The sequence below is a fragment of the Bos taurus genome, chromosome 17, assembly GCF_002263795.3.
Source record: "Bos taurus isolate L1 Dominette 01449 registration number 42190680 breed Hereford chromosome 17, ARS-UCD2.0, whole genome shotgun sequence".
Classification (NCBI taxonomy): Eukaryota; Metazoa; Chordata; class Mammalia; order Artiodactyla; family Bovidae; genus Bos; species Bos taurus.
In genome coordinates this window covers 12,046,786-12,071,515 of record NC_037344.1, presented here as the reverse complement: position 1 = coordinate 12,071,515, position 24,730 = coordinate 12,046,786, and the positions used below count along the sequence as shown (strand labels likewise).

At 42.9% G+C, this 24,730-nt stretch overlaps 1 protein-coding gene and 1 long non-coding RNA gene across 8 annotated transcripts in view; one reads left to right on the top strand and one right to left on the bottom strand.

The window, feature by feature from the left end:
- The window catches only part of SLC10A7 (solute carrier family 10 member 7), a 322,601-nt gene that overhangs the window by 20,158 nt on the left and 277,713 nt on the right, over nucleotides 1–24,730 (bottom strand). For all 4 annotated transcript variants that reach the window (XM_010813719.4, XM_024977431.2, XM_024977430.2 and 1 more), the window contains 2 exons: nucleotides 24,253–24,304; nucleotides 13,358–13,431 (listed from right to left, as the gene is read on the bottom strand). In XM_010813719.4, the coding sequence (XP_010812021.2) occupies nucleotides 13,358–13,431; nucleotides 24,253–24,304 (126 nt within the window). The remainder of the gene's footprint in view (nucleotides 1–13,357; nucleotides 13,432–24,252; nucleotides 24,305–24,730) is intronic.
- The window catches only part of LOC101906679 (uncharacterized), a 79,140-nt gene that overhangs the window by 34,178 nt on the left and 20,232 nt on the right, over nucleotides 1–24,730 (top strand). The gene's annotated exons all lie outside the window — the stretch shown is intronic.

Below are 24,730 nucleotides of genomic sequence, written 5' to 3'. Positions count from 1 at the left end.
GATGTATATGACAGGCACCTTCCCATTCTGCCACAGCTTCCAACACCCTAAATTTAGTTTTCCCAAGATCTCGCATTGATAATCTTTTTAATGGACAGAGGAACTTCCAGAAGGCATCCAAATCGTAGTTAAGCAGTAAATGTGAGCAAACAGCGACCCAAATGCACCCACACTTTTTGTTTTGTCAACATGGCTATTAATCACCCTCTGCTGGTAATTTCCTTTTTGACGGTACCATGTTTATGATAAACATAGGCCTCAGAAGAGACGTCTTCTGACACAAAAGAACAAGGCAGTTCTGATTGGGATGAGAAATCAGAGTTATTTACCTGCTGACTCACATTTCTGTAGTTAAACTTGGCTAGAAAATTTTTTGCTAACCTAAACCTTCTTCTGCCCTTCATCTGTTTCAATGATTGGGGAGCCAAGACGTCATTCACAAGACTTTTAGGCAGAGGAAGAAAACCCTGGAAACCATTTCTGGAAATAATGTTTTTTTTAATCCCCTCAGTTTTCTTTAAACTTTGAATGCTCAACTTAGATATCTAATCACAGCACAAAGAATTGTGGTTTTCACAGATCAGCATAAACACATGGTCAGTTTTATTAGCAAATGAACAGGTGAAATCCTTTCTGGAACACAGTGGAGCATACCTGTGCACAAATAGAGGAAGTGGTCAAAGGCAGTGGTTTTCAGTGCCAGCTGCTCATTAGAATCTCCCAGGTAGCTGTAAAACCTGTGATACCCGGGTCTATCCTGAGAGATTCGGAGGAAATAGGTCTGGGGAGGGTCCGGGCAGTTTTGCAATGATCCCAGGTGATTCCCTGGTGGCTCAGATGGTTCAGAATCTGCCTATAAGAGACCCAGGTTTGATCCTTGGGTCAGGAAAACCTCATGGAGGAGGGAATGGTAACCCACTCCGGTGTTCTCGCCTGGAGAATCCCACAGAGGAGCCTAGCGGGCTACAGTCCATGGAGTTGCAAAGAGTCGGACACGACTGAGCAACCAACAGGTGATTCTGATGTGAGTCAGGCTGAGAAGCCAGGTCTGGTAATAAGGGAGAGCCAGAGGATTCTAGGGGTGTCTGGAGACAGACTGGTGGTCGCTGTGTGCTGGCTTTGCCATTTTCTTCACTGTGTAAACTGAAGTGAGTTGCTTGACCTCTCTGAGGCTTGGTTTTCTACCTTGGGCAATGGGATCAACAATAACTACTGTGCAGGGCTTTTGTGAAGATCCAATGAGATAATAAGGCAATTCATGTGCCTGATTCAGTGCCTGGTCTGCAGGGGGTGTCATATGACTTCATGCCTACTTTCTGATTTAATGGTGACCTCAACCTTATGAAATGCAAGGAAGATAGAGGCTAGCCGGTTTGGACGTCTATATGTCTGGTTGATTTTGAATTACATATCATTTTACTCTCCAAGTAATTTCATAGCCTCCCTAACCTCTGGAGTACCTCAGGGGCCAGTGCTCAGAGCCCTTTTCTGCTCTATCTACCCTTTCTGTAGTGATCTCATTCAGCCTGCTGGCTTACTTTAAGCTGAACACTCCAGCCTGGACCAGAATTCTAGGCTCACAAAGACGGCTCTCCTTTGGATGTTGAAAAGACATCTCAAACTTAGCACGTTCAAGATGGAACTCTTGATCTGTCCCACATCCCTCTTCCATGGGTAAAATCTGTATCTCATCCAGTCTGCTGCTGCTGCTGCTGCTAAGTCGCTTCAGTTGTGTCCGACTCTGTGTGACCCCATAGAAGGCAGCCCACCAGGCTCCCCCGTCCCTGGGATTCTCCAGGCAAGAGTACTGGAGTGGGGTGCCATTGCCTTCTCCACTTATCCAGTCTAGTAAATGGCAATTCCACCCTTCTAGTCCCCTCGAGGCCAAATCCCTCGGAATCATCTTTAATTTCCTTCTCTTACATACACATCCAATTCGTCAGCAGATTCCAGTCGTTTGGCATTCAAAATACCACCAGAGCTTTTCAACACTCCTCCACTATTACCTTTAATCACTCCACCCTGAGCCTTCATCTGGATGAAAGGCTCTTGACTGGCTTTCCTGTTTCTTGCTGGTGCACCCTGGCCCCCGGCCAAGCCCAGTCCTTATTTAACACAGCAGCCAAAGTGGGAGCTGCATCGTGTCACTCAGACCTCTCAAGGATCCCCTTTGCCTTCTGTGTAGAAGGCAGTTTTCACGACAGGTCGAGGAGGTCTCACACATATCACCCATCCTCCCTTTCAGCATCCTCCCCTTCCTTCTCACACTTTCCACCCCCCGAACTCCGGCCTCTTCATCCTCTGCCTCCCACTTGCTGAGCCCCTTGTGGCTTCAGGTCCTTGCCCTCACCGTTCCCTCTGGTTGGAGCCTCCTTCCTCTACACATCGTGTGGCTTGCTCCCCCTTTCCTACAGGTCTTTGACCCAAAGCCCCCTTTAAGCCTAACATGTCCCCGCCTCCATCTCGCCCTCTTATTCTCCTTTCTGGTTTTATCTCTCCACACACCTCCCATCATGTGATGCACCATATGTCTGAGTGTTTGCTTGCTCAGCTCCGCTAGAAAGGAAGATGGATAAGGGGGAGTACGTCTTCGTATTTCGTCCACTGCTGTGGACAGAATAGGGCCCAGAATGGTGCCTGCTGCAAACCAGGTATGAAATAAATACTTGTTGAATGAATGCATGCATTGAGCAAGTGATATTTTAAAAGCTTCTTTTCACTGGCATTATTTATTCCTGCACACCCCTGCACTTGCTGTCAGCTGCAGAGGAGTTGGTTTTTATTATTATTGAAAAAGCTTCTTCTAGCAGTACTAGAGTACAGTAACGGTAGCATGAAGAGCAGGGTTCTAGTATGGAGATCAAACCTGGAAAACGTCACTGCTCCAAAACCATGGGTGTGCTCAGCTTCAGGACAGGTGACTTTCCAAATGAACTGGCTTCCTGGGGCCCAGGAATCTTTTATGTACGATTTTACATCTCTTCCTGCCTCCAGGGTAGTCTGTCAAAAACCTACAGCATCCCCCACGGCTTTAACAAATGGGCAGCGGACTCTACTATCTGGCTGGCGTTTTTTGCATGGGCTGCAGATGGGGACAAGGAGTAGGTGGGTGTCACCTCGTTCTGTAGCCTTGGAGTCCTTTATTATTTACTGTAAAGAAGCAAGGAGCCGGCTGTCATCAAATCCACGCAAACTGGTTTATAGTGTCTGGTTCAATTAAGGGGGTTTCTGGGAAGAGACACGACCAAATAAATAATGGGAGAGAGGCAATTCTGAAACAATCATTGTTATTCATCAATCTCTGTTTGCAAGTGGAGATGGGGAGAGAGAAACTTCAAGTGAAGGCGCTCTCCTGGGTGTGATGCTCCACTTCAAACGCGCAAACAACTGTTGTTCTGTGATGCACATTTTAGTTCCTAGAGGCAACCTTTCTAAATATTAATAATAATAAACAATCCCCTCTGCAACTGACGGCGGGTGCAGAGATGAACAGGGAGCCCTGGAAGGGGGGCCGTGGTCGGTCCTCCTGGATGTGGCAAAGGCCCCCGCAGAAGGGACGGGCCCTGAATTCTCGTGGAGGTTTCCTGCTCAGAAGCACAGGGTGCATTGGCTTCAGGCATGGGAGTTGATTATCAATGTGTAAAACAAAACTCTAAAGAGCTCCTTCTAACTAGGACTCGGTGGTGTTTCTTTTGAAAGAAATGTGAAACTGTGGAATGAAAAGCTTCTACCAGGAACAACTGACATGAAGAGGCCCAGAGGAATAGAGATTCGGTACCCAGGTGGAGGTGCCGCTGTGCAATACGTGGGGAGTTCTGTCTCCTTGCTGTTGAGCTGTAGTAGCAACTGTGAGTTGGGCTTGGTTACAGTGAAGCTGATGCAAGTAAGCGCTGACCTCTCTTGCTGCTCCATCCCTGAGACCTGAGAACCTGAGTGGGTGAGTTAGCTTCTCTAGAAGCTGGGATGTGATTATGCATGTACATGATATGGTGGCTCTCACACTTTTGTATAAACACTCTACTTTTTAGAATATGTTTGAAAAATCAGGCTCTGAGGTCTTATTCTTAAAAATTCTGAATCCCTCAAATAGGGCCCAGTAATCTACATTTTTTTTTTAAGGGACCAATTTGCTATATTTTTAAGTGCCACCTTTCAGGAAATGCTGATCTTATGGTGTTTCTCTGAATAACTCAATATTCTAAAGTTACACCTAAGTCTTTCAAAATCAGAGCGAATTATTGACTGTTAGAACCAGAAGGGTCCCAGAGATCATCCAGCCTAGACTTTTCACACCAGTGACCAAGGGATAAGCCTCGAGCTGAGCTTCACAGCACAGGACCTTCCTGGAGCCCTCACTGCAGCTTGGCACAGGGGCTGAGTCCAACCTGGCTTTATATCTGGCTCTGCCACTTGGGGTCACATGACCTGTGCAAGCTTTTTGTGCCCCTGGGAGCTCACTTCCCTTGTGGCAGTGACTGTGAGAGTGATGTGAGCTGGGGTGTGGAAAGGGATTTGGGGACATCCTGCACCAAGCTGGTCAGGCGTAAGTTCCAGATTCTTCCGGCAGGTAGTAGACAGTGGCTACAGAAATTTGGAAGGTAGGTGAAAATTTTCTCCACCCCCAAAGTTTCGCCAGCAGTTCTGAATGAAAGTAAGCTCTACAGATACAGATATTTTTAACTTAGCACATATTAGCAGTAAATGTGTTCCGTGAAGTCCCAGCTCTGACCTCTCCGTGCTTCTCACCAGCACGTGGCATAAGAGGGCTCTCAACGCAGGGTTTAGTCACCCCAGTGGTCAGCCTCAGGGGCCTACACGGCCTCTGTGTGTGCTCAGGTGCTCAGTTGTGTCTGACTCTTGTGACCCCATGGACTGTACCCCACTAGACTGCCCTGTCCATGGGATTTCCCAGGCAAGAATATTGGAGTGGGTTGCCATTTCCTATTCCAGGGGATCTTCCTGACCTAGGGATCAAACCTGTATCTACTGTGGCTCCTGCATTGGATGGCAGATTCTTTACCACTGAGCCACCAGGGAAGTCCCTGGTGTACTTTCTTTCTGATAACATAGTAGCTGAATATTCCAGTGAGAATTTTCCATGAGAACAGTGGGCTCTCCTGGGCACTGAAGTCTACAGGAACCATTGGCATAAAATATTTTCAAGTAAATTACTTCTTGTAACAAGCATTTAGCCTATTAAGTACCCAATTAATCTTTGTTATTACTATTACTAATCAAAAACATGTTGAATAGAGAAATTATTTAAAAAACATACTAACAAAAGGCATAGAAACTCTGTTATGTAAACTGGATTAACAAAAACTAAATGGAGGTGATCTTACTGCAAATCAAGAAACATTCCAAGTCTTAATTCAGCTCTGGTTCCCATGTGGTATCAGAAATTTGGGTTAAGGTTCAGTGAAAAAGGCATAGCAATAGCCAAAGCTGACATGGTAAGTATTTGAGAAAGGGTGTAAAGTTTCACCAAGCAAGATGTAAAGTGGTAGTTTTCAGACCTTGCATTATGATCCATTAACGAGTTACAGAATCAATGCAATGGGTTTTAATCTAGCACTTGGCTGGAATATGGAATATATCACAGAAAGTGAGACTGAATGTTATTTGGTAAAACTTTTTAATGCAAATGTTTCCTGGATCACACTGTAAAATGTATTTCTAACTGCAGGTTGTGGTTTAAAATGTCTGGCAGTCCCTGGCACAGGAAACATGGAGAAGGAGCAGAAATGGGAGGGCATCGGGGCTTTGGTCCTGGCGGACATTGAACATAACGAACATCTGCTGTATCATTAAGAAGAATGGCACTTGAGCATCAGGTTAGGGAACCTCAGAGAGGTTTAAATGTCTTCAACTGGATATTTATGCAGAACCTGGGGACTTTCTAAAATTTTATTACAGTCTGGATACACCAGTGATTAAGTTCAGACACCATTTCAGAATCAAAAATTTAAAGTAAAGTAGGATCACAATAAACTGTGGAAAATTCTGAGAGATGGGAATGCCAGACCACCTGACCTACCTCCTGAGAAACCTATATGCAGGTCAGGAAGCAACAGTTAGAACTAGACATGGAACAACAGACTGGTTCCAAATAGGAAAAGGAGTACATCAAGGCTGTATATTGTCACCCTGCTTATTTAACTTATATGCAGAGTACATCATGAGAAACGTTGGGCTGGAAGAAGCACAAGCTGGAATCAAGATTGCTGGGAGAAATATCAATAACCTCAGATATGCAGATGATACCACCCTTATGGCAAAAAGTGAAGAGGAACTAAAAAGCCTCTTGAAGAAAGTGAAAGAGGAGAGTGAAAAAGTTGGCTTAAAGCTCAATATTCAGAAAACTAAGATCATGGCATCTGGTCCCATCACTTCATGGCAAACAGATGGGGAAACAGTGGAAACAGTGTCAGACTTTATTTTGGGGGCTCCAAAATCACTGCAAATGATGATTGCAGCCATGAAATTAAAAGACGCTTACTCCTTGGAAGGAAAGTTATGACCAACCTAGATAGCATATTCAAAAGCAGAGACATTACTTTGCCAACAAAGATCTGTCTAGTCAAGGCTATGGTTTTTCCAGTGGTCATGTATGGATGTGAGAGTTGGACTGTGAAGAAAGCTGAGCGCCGAAGAATTGATGCATTTGAACTGTGGTGTTGGAGAAGACTCTTGAGAGTCCCTTGGACTGCAAGGAGATCCAACCAGTCCATTCTAGAGGAGATCAGCCCTGGGTGTTCTTTGGAAGGAAAGATGCTAAAACTGAAACTCCAGTACTTTGGCCACCTCATGCGAAGAGTTGACTCATTGGAAAAGACTCTGATGCTGGGAGGGATTGGGGGCAGGAGGAGAAGGGGACGACAGAGGATGAGATGGCTGGATGGCATCCCCGACTCAATGGATGTGAGTTTGAGTGAACTCTGGAAGTTGGTGATGGACAGGGAGGCCTGGCATGCTGCAATTCATGGGGTTGCAAAGAGTCAGACACAACTGAGCAACTGAACTGAATCTTCAAACCTCTGAACATAAGTGTATCACTTTGTTCAAGAATCTGCATTTTTCTCTTTGTTTATGTGGATCAGAAAACAATACAGAAGGACAGATACTCCCCCTAAATTGTCTTAAGCATGGTGGTAAAACCTGCTGGGCCTTTAATTTCAGTGGCATCTTTAAGAATCTGGCAGATGCTAGAAGAATGTATAAAGATGTGATATATATATCTATACATACACACACACACACACACACACACACGCACAACAGAATATTACTCAGCCATAAGAGAGAATGAAATAATGCCATTTGTAATCTAGCAATGTAATCAGAAGTAGTTTTTAAACAATTAATTAAATGATTCAAACCCACACTGCCAGTATATACTTATAATACTCAGAACCAGTTTGGCACTTTTGGGTCTTTGAAAAACTTTTCTATCCTGTTGTCCAATGCAGTTCTGGAAGTTAGGAGACCTGGAATCTAGTCTCTGTTAATTATATGACCTGGGATACATTTCTAGATTTTTTCCTATGCTTTCACTTCTTATGAAAAATAATAATTATTGATTTGCCAACACTAAGGTTGTTTAGGTAACATGACTTAATGGTTAAAGGCTTTAAAAAAGTGCTTCCCAACTGTAGGGTAGCTTCATCAAGATAATAGTCTTTATATGCCAGATAGAATCGCAGAGAAGCCTTATGGGAAAAGAAAAACAAATGCAAACTTTCAGATTTCAGTTCCATTTCCCCTGGAGAAATGGAATGATGTTATTAAATGATGTTACTAAATGATCATTATTTAGTAAATGTTATTTATTTACTATTAAATAAATGTTATTTATTTAATAACTAAAGAGATGTTATTAAATGATCTTTTCAGCCCAAGTTGCGGGGTAATCCTTTAGCACTCTTGAAAAGCTTTCAAAGAAAATTGAAAGCAAGATCCTTCTCAGATTTTGTTTCTCCTATGAAACCCTGAGGTGGCTCAGTGGTAAAGAATTCGACTGCCAACGCAGGAGATGCAAGAGATGCAGATTCGATTCCTGGGTTGGGAAGATCCACTGGAAAAGGGAATGGCTATCCACTGCGGAATTCTTGTCTGTAGAATCCCATGGACAGAGGACGGCGGAGGGCTACAGTCCATGGGGTGCAGGGGCGGAAATGACTAAGCACCACGACCAGCGCTGTGAAGCTCTTTGCAGAGTATAAAGACATTTTTTAGCCTCTATAGGAAGATGTAACAGCCATATTTCCTTTCTTGCAATATTATAACATTATCTACATAAACGTTCCTTTAAAACACTCTCTTCCTTTTTACATATAGCAGGGAAACTGTTGTAGAATGGTGGTATTATCTGTCAAGTAGTCACTGAGCGCCTGACTCATAGGAACTTAAAACTAGAAGGAATCTCAAGGATCATCTTACCCATCTTCTCATTTTACAGATTTGGAAATTGAGGCTGACACCAGTTGAGTGATTTGTTCCAGCCTTGTGGCTCAGCTGGTAAAGAATCCACCTGCAATGCGGGAGACCTGGGTTTGATCCCTGGGTTGGGAAGATCCCCTGGAGAAGGGAAAGACTGCCAACTCCAGCATTCTGGCCTAGAGAATTCCAAGGACTGTATAGTCCATGGGGTCACAAAGAGTCAGAACGACTGAGTGACTTTCACTCACTCACTCACACTTGATGAGAGAAATGGAATTCAGACCAGAATCAGGTTTGTATTCCTTCCACTCTCTCCGGAATCCCATGTCTCCCAAAAAGCTGTATTCCTTCTGCTTTAATGCATAGTTTCTTCTCACAGCCCAGCTGTGTGACTGACTCATAATGAAGTTCAATATGAGGAACAGCTGCCTTGATTGGTCTTTGTACACAAATGTCTAGAAATGGTAAGCCCCACAGTGGACTTTTAATACACATTGATCACGACACTGTATTTAAATTTTAAACAGCATTCCTTCAATTCAGAAAAGCTTTTGGAAATAGCAAACGACTTGGAGTCTCACAATTGACTGCCATTTGTCAGTTGACACACTCTAGGAGTATATGCTTTCATTTTGCTATTTGAAAACATGAAAAACTAACCTAAACATACACTTAAGGATCTCAAACATCTTTAAACATCCTCTTTCTAGGAACAGTGAGAACTTTCTACATGCATTAGAACTCTAGATAAGCAAAGTGATTTGAACACTCAAGAGAAAAAGATCAATAAAGTAAAAGTTAAATACTAATTCCGCAGGATCCCCCAGATTGAATTTCTGTACTGATGAGCTCTATTGACTGACTGGGCACTGAACCATTGGTAACTAGGGTGCGAGCTGTTCCCCCAACTCTGCTCTGTAAAATACCTTCTCATTATTATACAAATATCACCATCAGACTAGAAAATAATTTGGGAGAGTTCATGGCTTTTGGAGCAACCCACAGCAAGTGAGGCTCTCTTGACAAAATATAATTACCTCCAACCCTGAGCTGCAACTATAGGAGAGCAGTAAACAAGCCCCGTAGAATTGTCTTAGATGAAGCACACTGAAAGCTCTGCACTTCCTCCAGGCCTCCTCTTTCTTCCTGAACGAACTCCAGGGAATGGCATCATGTCAGGCTTTCCAGATGGATTATGTGGAGCCATAGCTCAATGTCATTTTCAATAGGAAGCCTCATAATTAAAGGTCAAATAGTCACTTCATCTGCAATCAATCAATAGAAAAAGTACTAATACGAAGAACTAATCAATCAATGGCAGAGGCACTAATAAAAGCAATGAATCAAATTCAGCATGTGTGTAGATGCAAGTACATCGAAGAGATGGAGACAGGGCAAAAGCAAGAAGAATAAAATAAACTGCAAGCATATGTACAAGAGAATACTCAGCAGGCTGCCAAAACCAGAGTTTCCATCTTTGGTTCATTAGTTACCTGGGTATTACTTGGCCTGCAATAATTTATTCTTAAATACAAATACTGGATATACTAATAATGTTATTTCATAGCACTTTCCTAATGTATTCTATTTGAGATATTATGTGTATGTGTGTGTATGCACATGTGTGTGTGTGTAAAATCACAAGAAGAAATATTTTGACAGTGATCACAAAAGGGACAAATATATTTCCTACACGCCAAATAGATATATTTTAATCTGCTATCTTTCATCTTGGTGAGAAATAAGAGAAAGTATCACTCTGAGTGATAGATCCTACCTGAAATGTGCCCCCTGCTTTCTGAAACATGAATTCTTCACACTTATTGTGATGCTTTATCATTGCCATGCAGATGAGAAGTCCATTAGGATAATTATCGGCTGTAGCTTGGGTGACTGCCATGCATCTCCTCTGTACCAGAGACATCAGGTCACCAGTAGAGGGAAATATGCTTTGGACCTTGTGAAACTGATTCACTAAATTTATAGGGCTCAACAAGGCCATTCAAGCAATAGAACCCAAACATCCCTTGCTGCGTGTAGAAATAAGGGCGCTCTGTGGCTTCTTACTGAGATAAGAAAGCAGCAAAGAGGTCTTCTTTATAAATGCGGCCTAGGAAACTGCAGGCAGAGAGCCAGGTGTGATCAAGGTGTAATAGAATATCCTAGCTGCAAGTAAAATTCCCTAATCCAGGAGCTATGGGAATGAAGGCCTGGGGATGTTTCAATGGAAGAGTCAGGATGAGTCTTTAGGACTTGCAATTCCAAGAGAGAGTAGGTCTACCATCTTATGGGAATAACTAAGGATTTACACAACCATGGTTACTTAGTTATCATACTAGAATATTATTGCAGGATCCAAGTATCTATTTCATGGGAGAATATTGCAAAACCAAAAGTCCAAGTTAACCCCAATGTTTTCAGTAAAATAGCTACTTTTGATTGGTGTTCATCTAATTTTTCAGATGACTGAAAATCAGGACACATCAAGAACAGAACGATATGGCTTTGAGGTTAAAAAATGAAAAAAAAAAACAGCATGAATATTTTGCTTACAGAGAAGAATATTGATCAGGTTGCAGTATGCTTCTTGGGTAGAGCTTTGCTCATCATGGCCAGCTCCAGCACAGGAGACAAATATGGAGAAAAAAATAAACATGGGCTTTCCTGGTGGTCCAGGGTTAAGAATCTGCCTGCCAGTGTAGGGGACAGGGGTTCAATCCATGGTCTGGAAACTAAGATCCCACACGCTGTGGGGCAACTAAGCCTGTGCACCTAACTCTTGAGCCAATGTTCTAGAGCCTGCGAGCCACAACTACTGAAGCCCACAGGCCCTAGAACCCAAGCTCCACCACAAGAGAAGCCGCCTCAGTGAGAAACCCACACACAGCCACTACAGGAGCCCCCGCTAGCTGTGACTAGAGAAAACCCACGCGCAGCAACGAAGACCCAGCACAGCCAAAAATAAATACAAATCAATTTTAAAAAACCCACGATCCATCTAGGTTTTCCTGACAGAAGCAAATCCTAAGGGCGGGGCAGGTTTCAGAGGCAGAGATGCGGAAGCATACTGGACGCAACCAGGGCTCAGCACCTGCTCTAACCACACAGGTTCCTTTGGTCCCTGACTCATGACTGCTGAGGGGTCTGGAGGCACCCAGTCTTTGGCCTCCCTATCTTTATAGAAGCCCCTTCCTTTTCAGGAGACCTGGAGCACTGGCGTTACATTATAACACCGACATGGGGGGAAAGTGCAGGTGGATTCTTTCTGAGGTCAACAATTAAACCATATCTGTTATATGAACATCAACAGGACCCAGGGCAGAGGACTGAAACCTGGAAGTAACACATTCATGAGCAAGACAGTTAACAATAACTAATCATAGCTGCTGCTCTCAGGGTATGTGTCACATGCCAGGCAGCACACCAAGCTCTCTTGGTGGGCACTCTGGCTCCACCCACAGCAACCCACACACAGCACCATCAAGGAACACGTTTTCTCACGGACTGTCTTGTATTATGGACAAGTCCTGTGTTGGATACTCAACGAGTTTTACCTTCAGTCTTTACAACACCCTTACAATGTAGAAAAAAGCCTTACAAAGTGAGAAAGCTAAGGTTCAGGGAGCTTAAGTGTTTTGTCCAGGTTCACAAAATCTGGAACCAGAAAGTAGCTTCCAAAGCTCTTGCAGCTTCCTTTTGGCGACGATTCTAAGGAAAACCTAATAGACACATTGCACTGAAGGGACAGTACACATATAATTTATTCAAATAAGCTGAAGTCCTAGATAGCAATTGCTTAAGAGTATGTCCAATTTCTAAATCATTTCCCCAACTTTGCAAGACTGAAAATAATTCTATCAGACAGAAATGTCTGGGGCTAGTAAAACCATTATGAAATGTCTTTGTTTTCTAGTTTACAGACTGAACTTTAACATAAACAGACTTTGAGAAATGTTAAGTCAGTTATACGCCAAAAGGTAAAGGAAGTTTTAATACGAGTTTAACCACAATGTGCCTACTACCCCAAGGAGTGTGTGAATGACGTTTCCATAAAGTTTCTCATTCCTTAATGCTCTTTAATGACTAAAAGCATGGACTCCAGATAACTAGATAGGTTATCGGGATAATGCCTTTAAACTGGGTAAAGGGAAGGAAGGAATAGCACTTTTCTTGATCTATTTTTGTCCATTAAATACATACTTATTTCACTTTGACTTCCCTGGTGGCTCAGACGGTAAAGCGTCTGTCTATAATGTGGAAGACCTGGGTTGGATCCCTGGGTCAGGGAAGTTCCCTGCAGGAGGAAATGGCAACCCATTCCAGTACTCTTGCCAAGAAAATCCCATGGACAGAGGAGCCTGGTGTCCATGGGGTTGCAAAGAGTCGGACACGACTGAGCGACTTCACTCATTTATTTCACTTTAGGTACTAATGAGACTGAGTTCACGATAACTAATATTGTTGCTTCTTTATAGACATAACGTTCTGAAACAAACTTCAGACTAATGTCAGTTATTTTCACCCTGCTCCAAGCTTCCAGAAAATATGTTAACATCTTCCGGGGTCACTCTAGGGCCTTCCAAAGCTAAGTTTGTGCTCACTGCACCCCGACAACTACCCCACTCCCCAACTTTTAACATGAACATTCGACCCTGAAAACCTTCTATGAGAATGGAAAACATGATTACAAGTAAAGCTAAACTCTACACTATTACATTTAGGCTCACAAAAATGAGTTTAATTCATGACGGTATTTCATAGTCATGACTGATCCCCACTTTGCTACCGTTCTTTAGGTGACAAAGTAGACAATACCCGCATCCCATTTAATTTGAAAAGTTGTTTGAATTTCAAAATCATAAGATGCAATTATCTGAAGGTAACATTAAGCTGGTGTTTCAGTCTGTGGATTACTTACCCAATGTGAGGGATTTGTGTGTAGAACAGAACATGACAGCTACAGTGTCTGCTGGTGTGAAACCCGAATTATTCCTGAGGGCAAAAAAAAAAGCTTTACAAATACTGTTATAAAAAAGCCTATTCAACACATCCTCAATCAAATGTAGTACCTATCTTCATGCAAACATCCTTTTGATCAATCCTGGAGACAGCAGTAATTCTATACCCAAACGCGCAGAAATATCCAAATTTCTTTTTAGAGAGTAATTTCTAGTTTATGCATGAAAAAGAGACAGTCTTAAAAATGTGGTGGGTGGTGGGGGAGGTCTCCTAAGATCATATGCATCATCAATCTGTGGCACAGGACTTTATAAAAATCCTGCAGCAAGAAACTCCATTAGTGCACTCACTGGGCTGTCACTTGATTTTAATGCAGTGGCTTGAAAGAGTTAATGTGTCTCCAAAAAGGCTTCCCTCAAGGAGCAACGCATCCTTTAGGCAGCACACCTTGTCCAGGTTCGATGCACGATACTGGATGCTTGGGGCTAGTGCACTGGGACAACCCAGAGGGATGGTATGGGGAGGCAGGAGGGAGGAGGGTTCAGGAAGGGGAACACATGTATACCTGTGGCAGATTCATTTTGATATTTGGCAAAACTAATACAATTATGTAAAGTTTAAAAATAAAATAAAATTAAAAAAAATAAATAAAAAAAGAGAGAACTACATGGTGTGAACAAAGATTTAACATCATATGTTTCAGTAAAAATAACAAATTACCAATTTTTAGCAATCATCATGTACCAAGTATTCCTTTAAGGCCTTTGCATGTAAAGACAAAAATCCTATCAGGTAGCCAGTATGATATTCCTATTGACAGATGAGAAAACTGAGGCACACAGAAATTATGTAAGCCACCCAGGACCTCAGAGCTAGGGAGTGGGTGACAGTCAGGATTTAAACCATGTCCAGCTCCTGTGTCTATTCTTAACTGCTAAATAATATGTTAGAAGGCTTCCCTGGTGGCTCAGATGGTAAAGGATCTGCCTGCAATGCAGGAGACCTGGGTTTGATCCCTAGGTTGGGAGGATCCCCTGGAGAAGGGAATGGAACCTGCTCCAGTGTTCTTGCCTGAAGAATCCCATGGACAGAGGAACCTGGCGAGCTACAGTCCATGGGGTCACAAAGAGTCGGACATGACTGACTGACTTTCAGGCAAGAATACTGGAGTGGGTTGCCATTTCCTTCTCCAGGGGATCTTCCTGACCCAGGAATCGAACCTGCATCTCCTACAATGGCCGGCGAATTCTTTACCACTGAGCCACCTGGGAAGCCCTTGACTTTCACTTCACTTCACTAATACTAAAGATAAAAAAATCTTGCTTAGTCAAAATCCCATTAAATGTTAGAGCTAAAATCTTTGTCATGTAATCTTTTTTTTTCTTTTGAACTTTTAATTTTGTGTAGGAGTACAGCCAGTTAACAATGTTGTGATAGTTTCAGTCAAACAGTGAAGGGACTCAGCCATACATATGCATGTATCCATTCTCCCTCTAACAGATCATCAAAACTGCACAATCATTTGTGCCTGTGTTGGGAGTGGGACATTCAAATACTAGAATTCAATAAAGAAATAATATGGAACTTTTAAAAATCCATTGAATGTTATGGGGATCGGTACTAGTGAATATCATATTGAAATTTCCTATTTTAGATCACAAAGATTTAGAGAACCAAAAAGGTTAGAAATGCAATTATTATTATTGCATCTTTGATATGTTAGAAACTATTCCTTCCTTCAGAATCAGTGTTTGAAGACATAGTGAGTCTATATGAGTCTATTCATTCCCCGCCCTGAACTCAGACAAGAGAGTGAGCAAAAGGAACAATGTTTTAAAGCCTGACTTTGTACAGTTGCAGATACAACAATCTATCCAACTGTCAATGATCTCAAAAGAAAGTGACTCCACCATTTCCCCTAGTAACCTTATCCTTTAAAAAAATTTTATTTTTATTTGTTTTTGGCTGTGCTGGGTCTTTGTTGCTGTGCAGGCTTTCTCTAGTTATGGCAAGCTGGGGCTACCCTCTGGTCGAGGTGCATAGACTTCTCACTGTGGTGGCCTCCCTCGTTGCGGAGCATGGGTTCTGGGTGTTTGGGCTTCAGCAGTTGCAGCACGTGAGTTCAGCAGTTGCGGCTCTCTGGCTCTAGCGCACAGGCTCAACAGTTGTGGTGCATGAGCTTAATTGCTCTGAGGTATGTGGCAATCTTCCCACATGAGGTGTGTGGGATCTTCCTGCATGTCTCCTGCATTGGCAGGCAGAATCTTTACCACTGAGACCCTAGGGAAGCCCCAAAGTGAATCTTATAAATAATTTTCACTGGGAGAAAAGACTTCCCTCGAAAGATCCCTCATCCTGCTTCTTCGTTACATTCTTACTGGAGGGGAAAAGGACCCTCTCTTTTACCACCTCCTTCTCTCTGCATAATGGTTCCTATATACAGTGGAATATTAGTCATAAAAAGGAATGAAACTGGGTCATTTGTAGAGATGTGGATGGACCTAGAGATAGTCATACAGAGTGAAGTGAGTCAGAAAAACAAACATCGTACATGAATGCCTATGTGTGGAATCTAGAAAAACAGTACAGATGAACCTATTTCCAGGGCAGGAATACAGATGCAGACACAGAGAATGGATGTGTGGACACAGGGCTGCGGGGGGAGGGGGGGTGGTGGGACGAACGGGGAGAATAGGATTGACATATATACACTACCACGTATAAAGCAGATAGCTAGTGGGAAGCTGCTGTGTGGCACAAGGGGCTCAGGGCTTGGACGGGAGGGCATGGAGGGAAGCTCAAGACAGAGGGGATACATGTGTACTTCTGGCTGGTTCATGTTGCTGCTGCCGCTAAGTCGCTTCAGTCGTGTCCGACTCTGTGCGACCCCATAGACGGCAGCCCACCAGGTTCCCTTGTCCCTGGGATTCTCCAGGCAAGAACACTGGAGTGGGTTGCCATTTCCTTCTCCAATGCATGAAAGTGAAAAGTGAAAGTGAAGTCGATCTGCTCCATCCATGGGATTTTCCAGGCAAGAGTCCTGGAGTGGGTTGCCATTGCCTTCTCCTGATTCACGGTGAAGAATAGCAAAAACTAACACAATATCCTAAAGCAATTATAAGCCAGTGGAAAAAAAAAAGAATATTTAAATTGCCTTTTAGTCTCATCTCCTTTGAAAAGGAATGTAAGCTCATGCTTTCTAACTAGTCTTACTTGCAACTTTTTTGCCTTTTTAATAACATCTTTCTGAACGGAATTTTTGGTGTCTCTCAGGTGAGAGAAAAGGAGGGAAGGAGAAAGAAGAGAGGGAAAGTGAGAGGCAGAGGGTTAGGGTTTAAGTTTACTGAATTCATAGTAGTGCAAGGGGCTGTGCTTTCAAGAAATCTGATGAAGAGAAGAAAAGGGACACGGAGACGAGTGTGATTATATAGAAATAATGGATGAAACCATGTCCTCAAAGGAGCCTGAGAGGAGGAGCCTGAGATTAGCCTGAGAGCGTCCTATGGTCTGAGAGTCTGTGAGCCGGAAGAACGAGGCAAGGTGAGTGAAAAACACAAGAAATTTTTCCAGTAGAGAATAAGAAAGTGGAGGTAATTCATGTCAGGGGTTTTACTCTCTTTGTAAAGTGTAAGGTGCTTCATTCGTCCTCAGAGAGGTAACCCTATGACCTGGAAATAAGAGAAACTTGAGATAAGCAGATGGAGGAACATGACCTAGTCAATTCCCAATGGACAAAAAACGTCTCCAGGGATGAATGCCCAGATGTGACGGTGGAACACGTGGGCGGGACGAGCCCAGCCGGCCTGCCCTGGGGCTGTCCCCAGCCACCCTCCGGTGATAGTAACACTAAGAAGACCTTCGAGGCATTTGGCTGACTTGTTTGTTACCCATTCTCACTGTTTCTGGATTTATGTGATTTGGTTTTCTATCCAACCGGCAATACGGTTCTTTGGTGAACGCTATTCTGCTTGATATTTGTTCTTTTCCAGATTATAGTATATTTCTGATGTGTCTAAATCTCTCTGGCCAAGAAAGCTCTGATTTAATCTGGTGCTGGCTGTGCTGTCTGCCATGCTGGAGCAGAATTTCCAATGTGGCTAAGGAGAATGTCTCTAAGATATGCTTACTTGTCCTCTGCGTTTAGGTAGGGAGATCCAAGGTAAGCCCACACGAGGTGGTGTCTGGCCCTGATGTGGGCTGAACACTGCCCTAGGTTTCTACTGACACAAAGCCCTTCAGTGCGGAGGGAGAGTCAGGATATAAAAATGGATGTTTGGGGTTAAAACAATATTCCACCTAAATAGGGCTGACATACTCTATCTCTGATTATAATCAACCCTGAATATTCATTGGAAGGACTGGGATGCTAAAGTTGAAGCTCCCAGACTTTAGCCCCCTGATGCGAAAAGACCCTGATGCCGGGAAAGACGGAAGGCAAAGAGAAGAGGGAGGCAGAGGATGAGATGGTTAGATAGCATCACCGACCCAATGGACAGGAACTTGAGCAAACTCCAGGAGATAGTGGAGGACTGGGAGGCCTGGTGTGCTGCAGTCTGTGGGGTCACAAAGAGCTGGACACGACTTAGTGACTGAACAACAACAACATACTCTCTCTCTACAGTAACAGATTGTTCTATATCGTGGATCTTGGGGAAGCCAGTGGAGCACGTACTCACTTAACGGTCCATCCGAGATGGGGGGTGGGGAGGGGGAGGATGGTGAGTAACCACAGCAGCAAATTTAAAAAAATTCTATCACACATATACGTATTTACTTGAACTACAGTCGATTTGCAGTAAATATTTATTGAGCACTTTAAGCACTTTGCATCCAGTGTTTCTTTCTTCACAGAACAGCCTTATGCAGTAACAGTATTCCTGTCTTTGCTTTTTCCAAAAAGGGATCTTAAAGCAGAGTTAGTTGCATCAAGTCACATAGATAAGGAGGCTGTCCCAAACTGTGAAGACAAGTTTACTTTCTGAGAAGAATATTATAAAAAACCAAAACCACCACACAATTTAGTGGATGAGAGCAGCTAAGTAGGCTTCCTTCACCCACGCTCTGGGGTTAAATAGCAGAAAGTCAAGATAACACAAAATAACAGTGTCCTGTACATTATACTAAGTAGTAACGACTGTAATTATTTTCAGTGATCATCATCTCTATTGTGCCTGCTCACATTCTTGAAAAGGAACGGCATTACTATTTATTTTCCGATTCTACCTTATCTCTTTTTAATATTGATTTCCTTTTTATCTCGTTCTTATAATTCTTTTGATTACTTTGGCTTCCCTCGAGATGTTTATTTCCTTTGCCTCCCAACTGGTCTTTTTATTCTCTCACAAAGCTTTCAATCAGTGTTTTCCCCGTAATATTTATTTTGCCTGCCTTTGCAGTACCCACAAAGGAAAACATGTCAGAAGGTTTTACTAGCAGAATTACAGAATGTGGAGCAGAAAGGGTCCTCTGAGATAGTCCCATCTGAGCCCACTGTTTTTACAGGGGGAAGGTTCCATGCGAAAACTTTCCTTTGTTAACCTCGGTACCAGTGTTTTGTCTTCACCGGTTTTAGGAGACCTCGTCTGTCCCCAGCTCTGTGGCACTAAACAAGTTAAGCAGAACTCTGGCTTAAGCGCCCCATCTCTGAATAGTAAGGAGACTTCCCATTAATGTGAAACAGATCGCCAGTCCAGGTTCGATGCATGAGGCAGGGCACTCAGGGCTGGTGCACTGGGATGACCCAGAGGGATGCGATGGGGAGGGAGGTGGGAGGGGGTTCAGGATGGGGAACACGTGTACACCCATGGCTGATTCATGTCAATGTATGGCAAAACCCACCACAATATTGTAAAGTAATTAGCCTCCAGTTAAAATAAATTAATTAAAAAAATAAATAAAACACAAAAACTGAAAAAAAATAAGGTTCATCTTCCCTTCCTCCCTGCCTGCCTCTCCCCTTCTCCTACTCTTCAGGCGACCCCCCTTCCCTCCCTGGGTTGTGGCCTGAGGCTGAATGAGACATCTCATAGAAAATGTACTGATAAGGACCAAAGCACCCAGTACAAACATTTAAATGTTTGTTTTCTCCCTTTTCCTTTCTTTATGGTTTCTTCTGTCACTCTAGAGACATTCTTTGCTTCCATTACTCTAGTTGTCAACCTACCCAACTGTCTTATTTTGAAAAGGTTTCCCATTACTGCTTTCTTTTTCTAAGCTTTTTCAACATTTTTCTTCTAACTTTGAAGCTTCCAATAGTCACAGAAAGCTTAGGTCACTGTGGACAAAGGACTCTTGGTTTGATGAATGAACTCCCCATTCCTAGCAACTGTGACAGAGAAGTGTCAAAAAGAATGTATTACAAAACTAGAAACGGTGATTCTCTCTCTTCCATAATTAGCTTTAGAAATAATATAAACTACTGCGATATAACAAATATTTTACAGTAGCTAGCCTTTCCAGAGCACTTACTGTATACTGGGTATTACACTGAGGGCTTTATGTACATATTATTTAATTCTCCAAATGACCCTATGAGATAGGTATTACTACTGTCTTCATTTTACAAATGAGGACACTGACAAAAGTTATAAAGTTATTAAACAGAATGAAAACTCAAGTCCATCTGACTCCAGAGTTGGAATTTTTAACCCTGATGCTATTCTGTGAACTGATAATTGAGGATACAGAATGTACTCTCAAATGTACTTTAAATACTCAGAGTATTAATAGAAGAGGCTCCCATGTCACACACTACAGAGGTAATAGGTCAAGTTTGTAAACCTAAGAAACATTAACCAGGTAAGCAGAGTGTTGAAGGGAAGCTGAATTTTCTTGGCTGGGTCTCTCCTGGTTTATGCTAAACTTCCACCATCAGAGGTCAGTGGCATACTGTACAAAAAAAGGCTGATTTCTCTGCTGAGATTTCTGTCTCTGATTTACTTTTATTGGACTGTTAAGTCAAAGAAAAGAAAAAACCTGCTACAGGCCAATTTTATTAACTTTAAGAAGGAAGGAACAAAAAATAGGAAAAGCAAAGAACTCAATGACGTATAAACCAATGGGTTCTTGTTCTAACTCTTGGTATTGTTCACTAATCTGTGTGTGTGTGTGTGAACTTGAAGAATCCAGTCACATACCCACTACAAATTCCCCAATCAAAACAAGTATTAGGAATTTTAAAAGTAACTGAAGTAGCTTAGTGTGGTGGCAGCAGCAAGGGTAAATACTTCTGGAAATGTCAAATGGAGATGACACGCAATTCCAAGTGTAGCATCTGCCATCTGATTTGGGGTAAGTCGCTAAACTACTAAAATCTGATTTCAGGCCAGTTCCTAAACTACTGTAAGCGTGGGTCATCATCTGCAAAATAGCAACCAAGCACACAGTATCCTGGCCTTTTGGTGTCAGACTTACACAAAATAGCATATGCAGAAACCGTAGCATGGTGCCTGACACAGAGTAGGGTTCAATAAATGCTGGTATTTTTCATCTCTCCAATAAAATCCTCAGGTGCGGGGCGGAGGGCTGCCGTGGCGTCGGGCCCCGGGCCGAGCCGGGGGTGGGGGCTCGGGGAGGCCGTGCGCCCGCGGCCGTGGGCGAGCGTCCGTGCGGCCTGGTCCGGGCCATGTCCGCGTGAGGACGCCACCCATTTTATTAAAAAAAAAAAAAATCCTCAGGTGCTATGGGGTCTTCCAACGTGAAAACAGAACGTGAAGATCATGAATTTTGTCTAATTGAAACATGTCCAAATTTTAATGGCGTGTTTCGGGGCTATACAGCCAGTACCGAGGAGCAGAACTATTGCTACTCCACATTCTGTTGTTTACCGAAGAACATGCATGTCTGGCAGGGGGCCAAGCAAGTTCAAAACACAACAGAACTTCAGTGAAGGCAGAACAGAAGGGCCTCAAAACCACAAGGCTTTATGAAATCCGGCCTCCTTCATGAGGAATATCCTCACTTCTAATTTGACTGGTTGGGATATGCCCCATCACCTACCACCCCCACCCCCGACCTCAGCAATAATCCCAATAGTGGCTGTTCTGTGGTCCTTCAAGGCATTTTTCAGTCACTGATGGGGTATCTGTATTCCACCTACCCTCAGAGGATGGATGAGTGAGTCTGATGATTACTTTTGCCACAAAGACCAGCAAGCAAACAACCAGCAAAAGGCAAACATCTTTTTGAGGATGACCTAATGAGCCATTTACAAAAGGAACTTTAAAATAGCTTCTACTCTCAGACTTACCCAATTAAGTCACATTTTCTCTGTAACTTAATGGCTCTGGGCTTTATTCTTACTTCATAAATCACAAGCACAGGCTTGGAAAAATGTTTCCAATTACACCAATCAATACATTTTTATTGACTGTTTACAACTGGCCTCCAGCCGCACCAAGTGCTCTAAGAGCCAAGTGCCTATGCGAGGCCTGAACCATCCACGCTCTGACACCACTCCAGGCTTCGTAAACAAGCTGGGCTCCTCCCCTTGTGGCAACTCACCGTCAGGAACTGGCATTCCAGGGCCCAGCAATCTGGCCCAAGCTTACCTTCCCAGTTACTAGGATCACTTCCCATTTTCCTTTACTCCTGTTGTTCCACCAGGTCGTGTAAGTGTCTGTGTATGTCTACATGTGCATTACTATTTCTTCTCCCAAAATCCCCTCTTTGCGCCCGCATTTGCTAAATAGCTAGCTATTCTCTATGACTCATGTCAAATCCCATCTCTTCCATGGAGTCTTGTTCTCCCACTCTCTTTGAAAGTGCCTTCTTCTTTGAATTGTCTATGGGTTGTGTTATCGCAGCACTAACAGAACACTCAGCTATCAGTACATACGTATCTAGTCTGTAAAGTCCTACAGGATCAAAATCATTACGTGTAGTATTCACTATGGTAACTTTTCTCATATCCGTTGAACGTATAATACTGGTGGAAGACGTTTCACTGGAGGTGAGCCTTTAAGAATAAGAAAGATGAAGTAGGACACAGGACCAAGTTTGACATGGAGCCAGCCTAAGCAAGGGACAGAAATGAGAATGTTCGAGATTCCTCTAGGGAGCAGCAAAGATGTTACCTCTACCTACAGCTTAGACAGTGTGAACTCTAGTAGCGGTTCACTCAGCCCCTCAAACCAACCCCATTCTGTAGGCACTGCATAACCACTGAAGATCTCTGAACAAGACAGCTATTATCAGAACTCCGAGCCACTGGAAACAGTATGAAATGCACAAGAAAAATCCAGTCTGCAAATGAAGAATACCAGAAAGTCACCCATGGCAATAGTCTAGGGAGAAAGGCAATGAGAGCCCGAATTGGGGAACCAGCTTTGGAAGCACAAGAAATATGACCAAGGCAGGATCAAGACATTTAAACAAGAATTATGTGAAGGATTCCAGTCTGAGCAACTCTGTGGATGACAGCTTCATTCATACAGAGTGCAGTAAGTCAGAAAGAGAAAAACAAATATCATATATCAATACATATATATGGAATCTAGAAAAATGGTAGAGAAGAGCCTAGTTTTGGGAATAGAGATGCAGACAGAGAATGGACACATGGGCACAGGGTGGCAGTGGGAGGGTGGGACGAGCTGGGAGAGTTGGCACTGGCATATATACGCCACCATATGTAAAATTTACCCTGGTGGCTCAGCTGGTAAAGAATCCGCCTGCAATGTGGGAGACCTGGGTTCGATTCCTGGAGAAGGGAATGGCTACACACTCCAGTTATTCTTGCCTGGAGAATTCAATAGATAGAGGAGTCTGGCAGGCTACAGTCCATGGGGTTGCAGAGTTGGACACGACTTTCAGTTTCACTTTCACGCATAAAATAGCTAGCTAGTGGGAAGCTGCTGTATAGCACAGGGAGCTCAGCTCCGTGCTCTGTGATGACCTAGTAGGGTGGGATGGGTCGAGGGGGAAGTCCAAGAGGGAGGGGATATATATATATATATATATATATATACTTAGAGCTGATTCACTTAGTTGTATTGTAAAGCAGTTATACTCCAAAAAAAGAGAAAAGAATACATGCTCCAGTAAATCAACTCCCTGGGTTCAAATCCCAGCTCTACCATGTAAGAGTTGTGTGATTTTTAGACAAGTAGGTTTACCCTCATCTGTAAAGTGGAAAGAATGATTTCATTTAGTTATATGGTTGTAAGACTGAAATATGCTAATACATTTAAAGAGCTTGGAAAAACTAGTACATATAAACTCAATATATACCAGTACCATTCTCATTAAAAAAAGAGAGAGACAAAGTATTAGGGCAAAAGGTTAATTCCATTTGAAGGTGTTGAGTCTGAGGTCTTGTTAAGACAGTCAGGTGAAGACATCCAAAAGTGAAGTGGGAAGCAGAGCAGGAGCTCCGGGAAAACACTGCAGTGGAAGGCCCACTGCTCATCAGCAGGAAGCTGAGAGCTGGAGCCAGAGAAGCAGAGAAGGCTGCCTGAGCACACAGTGGGAGTGGTGAAACGAGGGCCAAGAACAGGTCGTTTGGTAACGCCTACAACTTGCTGGTGGCGAGAGCAAGATGGAACAGCCAGGAGACAGAAAAGACTAGGAAAGGGTGTAGGGGCCAGGAAGTCAAGTACAGAGCATGATTCTTAGAAAGTGGCGCTAGTGGTAAAGAATCCACCTGTCAATGCAGGAGACGCAAGAGAATCGGGTTTGATCCTTGGGTGGGGAAGATCCACTAGAGGAGGAAATGGCAACCCACTCTAGTATTCTTGCCTGGTAATTTCCATGAACTGAGGACTCTGGCAGGCTATATCCATAGGGTGGCAAAGAGTCATACATGACTGAGTGCATGTGTGTGCACACACACACACACAAACAAATCTAATCACTTACCTTGTGGAATAGATGAAGGTTAAAAGCATAAAGCTCAGTTGAATAGAACATACTGAAAAAAAAAAAGATTATAAATCTAAATTAGCACTGCAAAAACAGTATTTGCAGCCTACTTATTGGTATGCTTAGTTTTATCTGAAAGTTATGGGAACTCAAGTACAAAAACAAATAAATAAGCCAAACAAACACACATTGCTAAACTGACAGAATCATTTAAACTAGTAGGACTTGATCTGTTCTTAATGAAAGATACTCCCAGAGATAAGCTATGATATTTGCTACTCAAGGTAGATCTAAGACCTTCTTTGATTTAAAATTTGGTTATTTAATTTGTTCAGTTTAGGAAAAACTGGTTTGTCCAATGAATATTAGCAAAGAGCACAAATGCAGTAGCATGTAACATATATTTTGGAATAACTCATGTTGATTTTAATAACAAAAGATTCTTTGATATTACAATTACCAAAAGTTGTCTTTG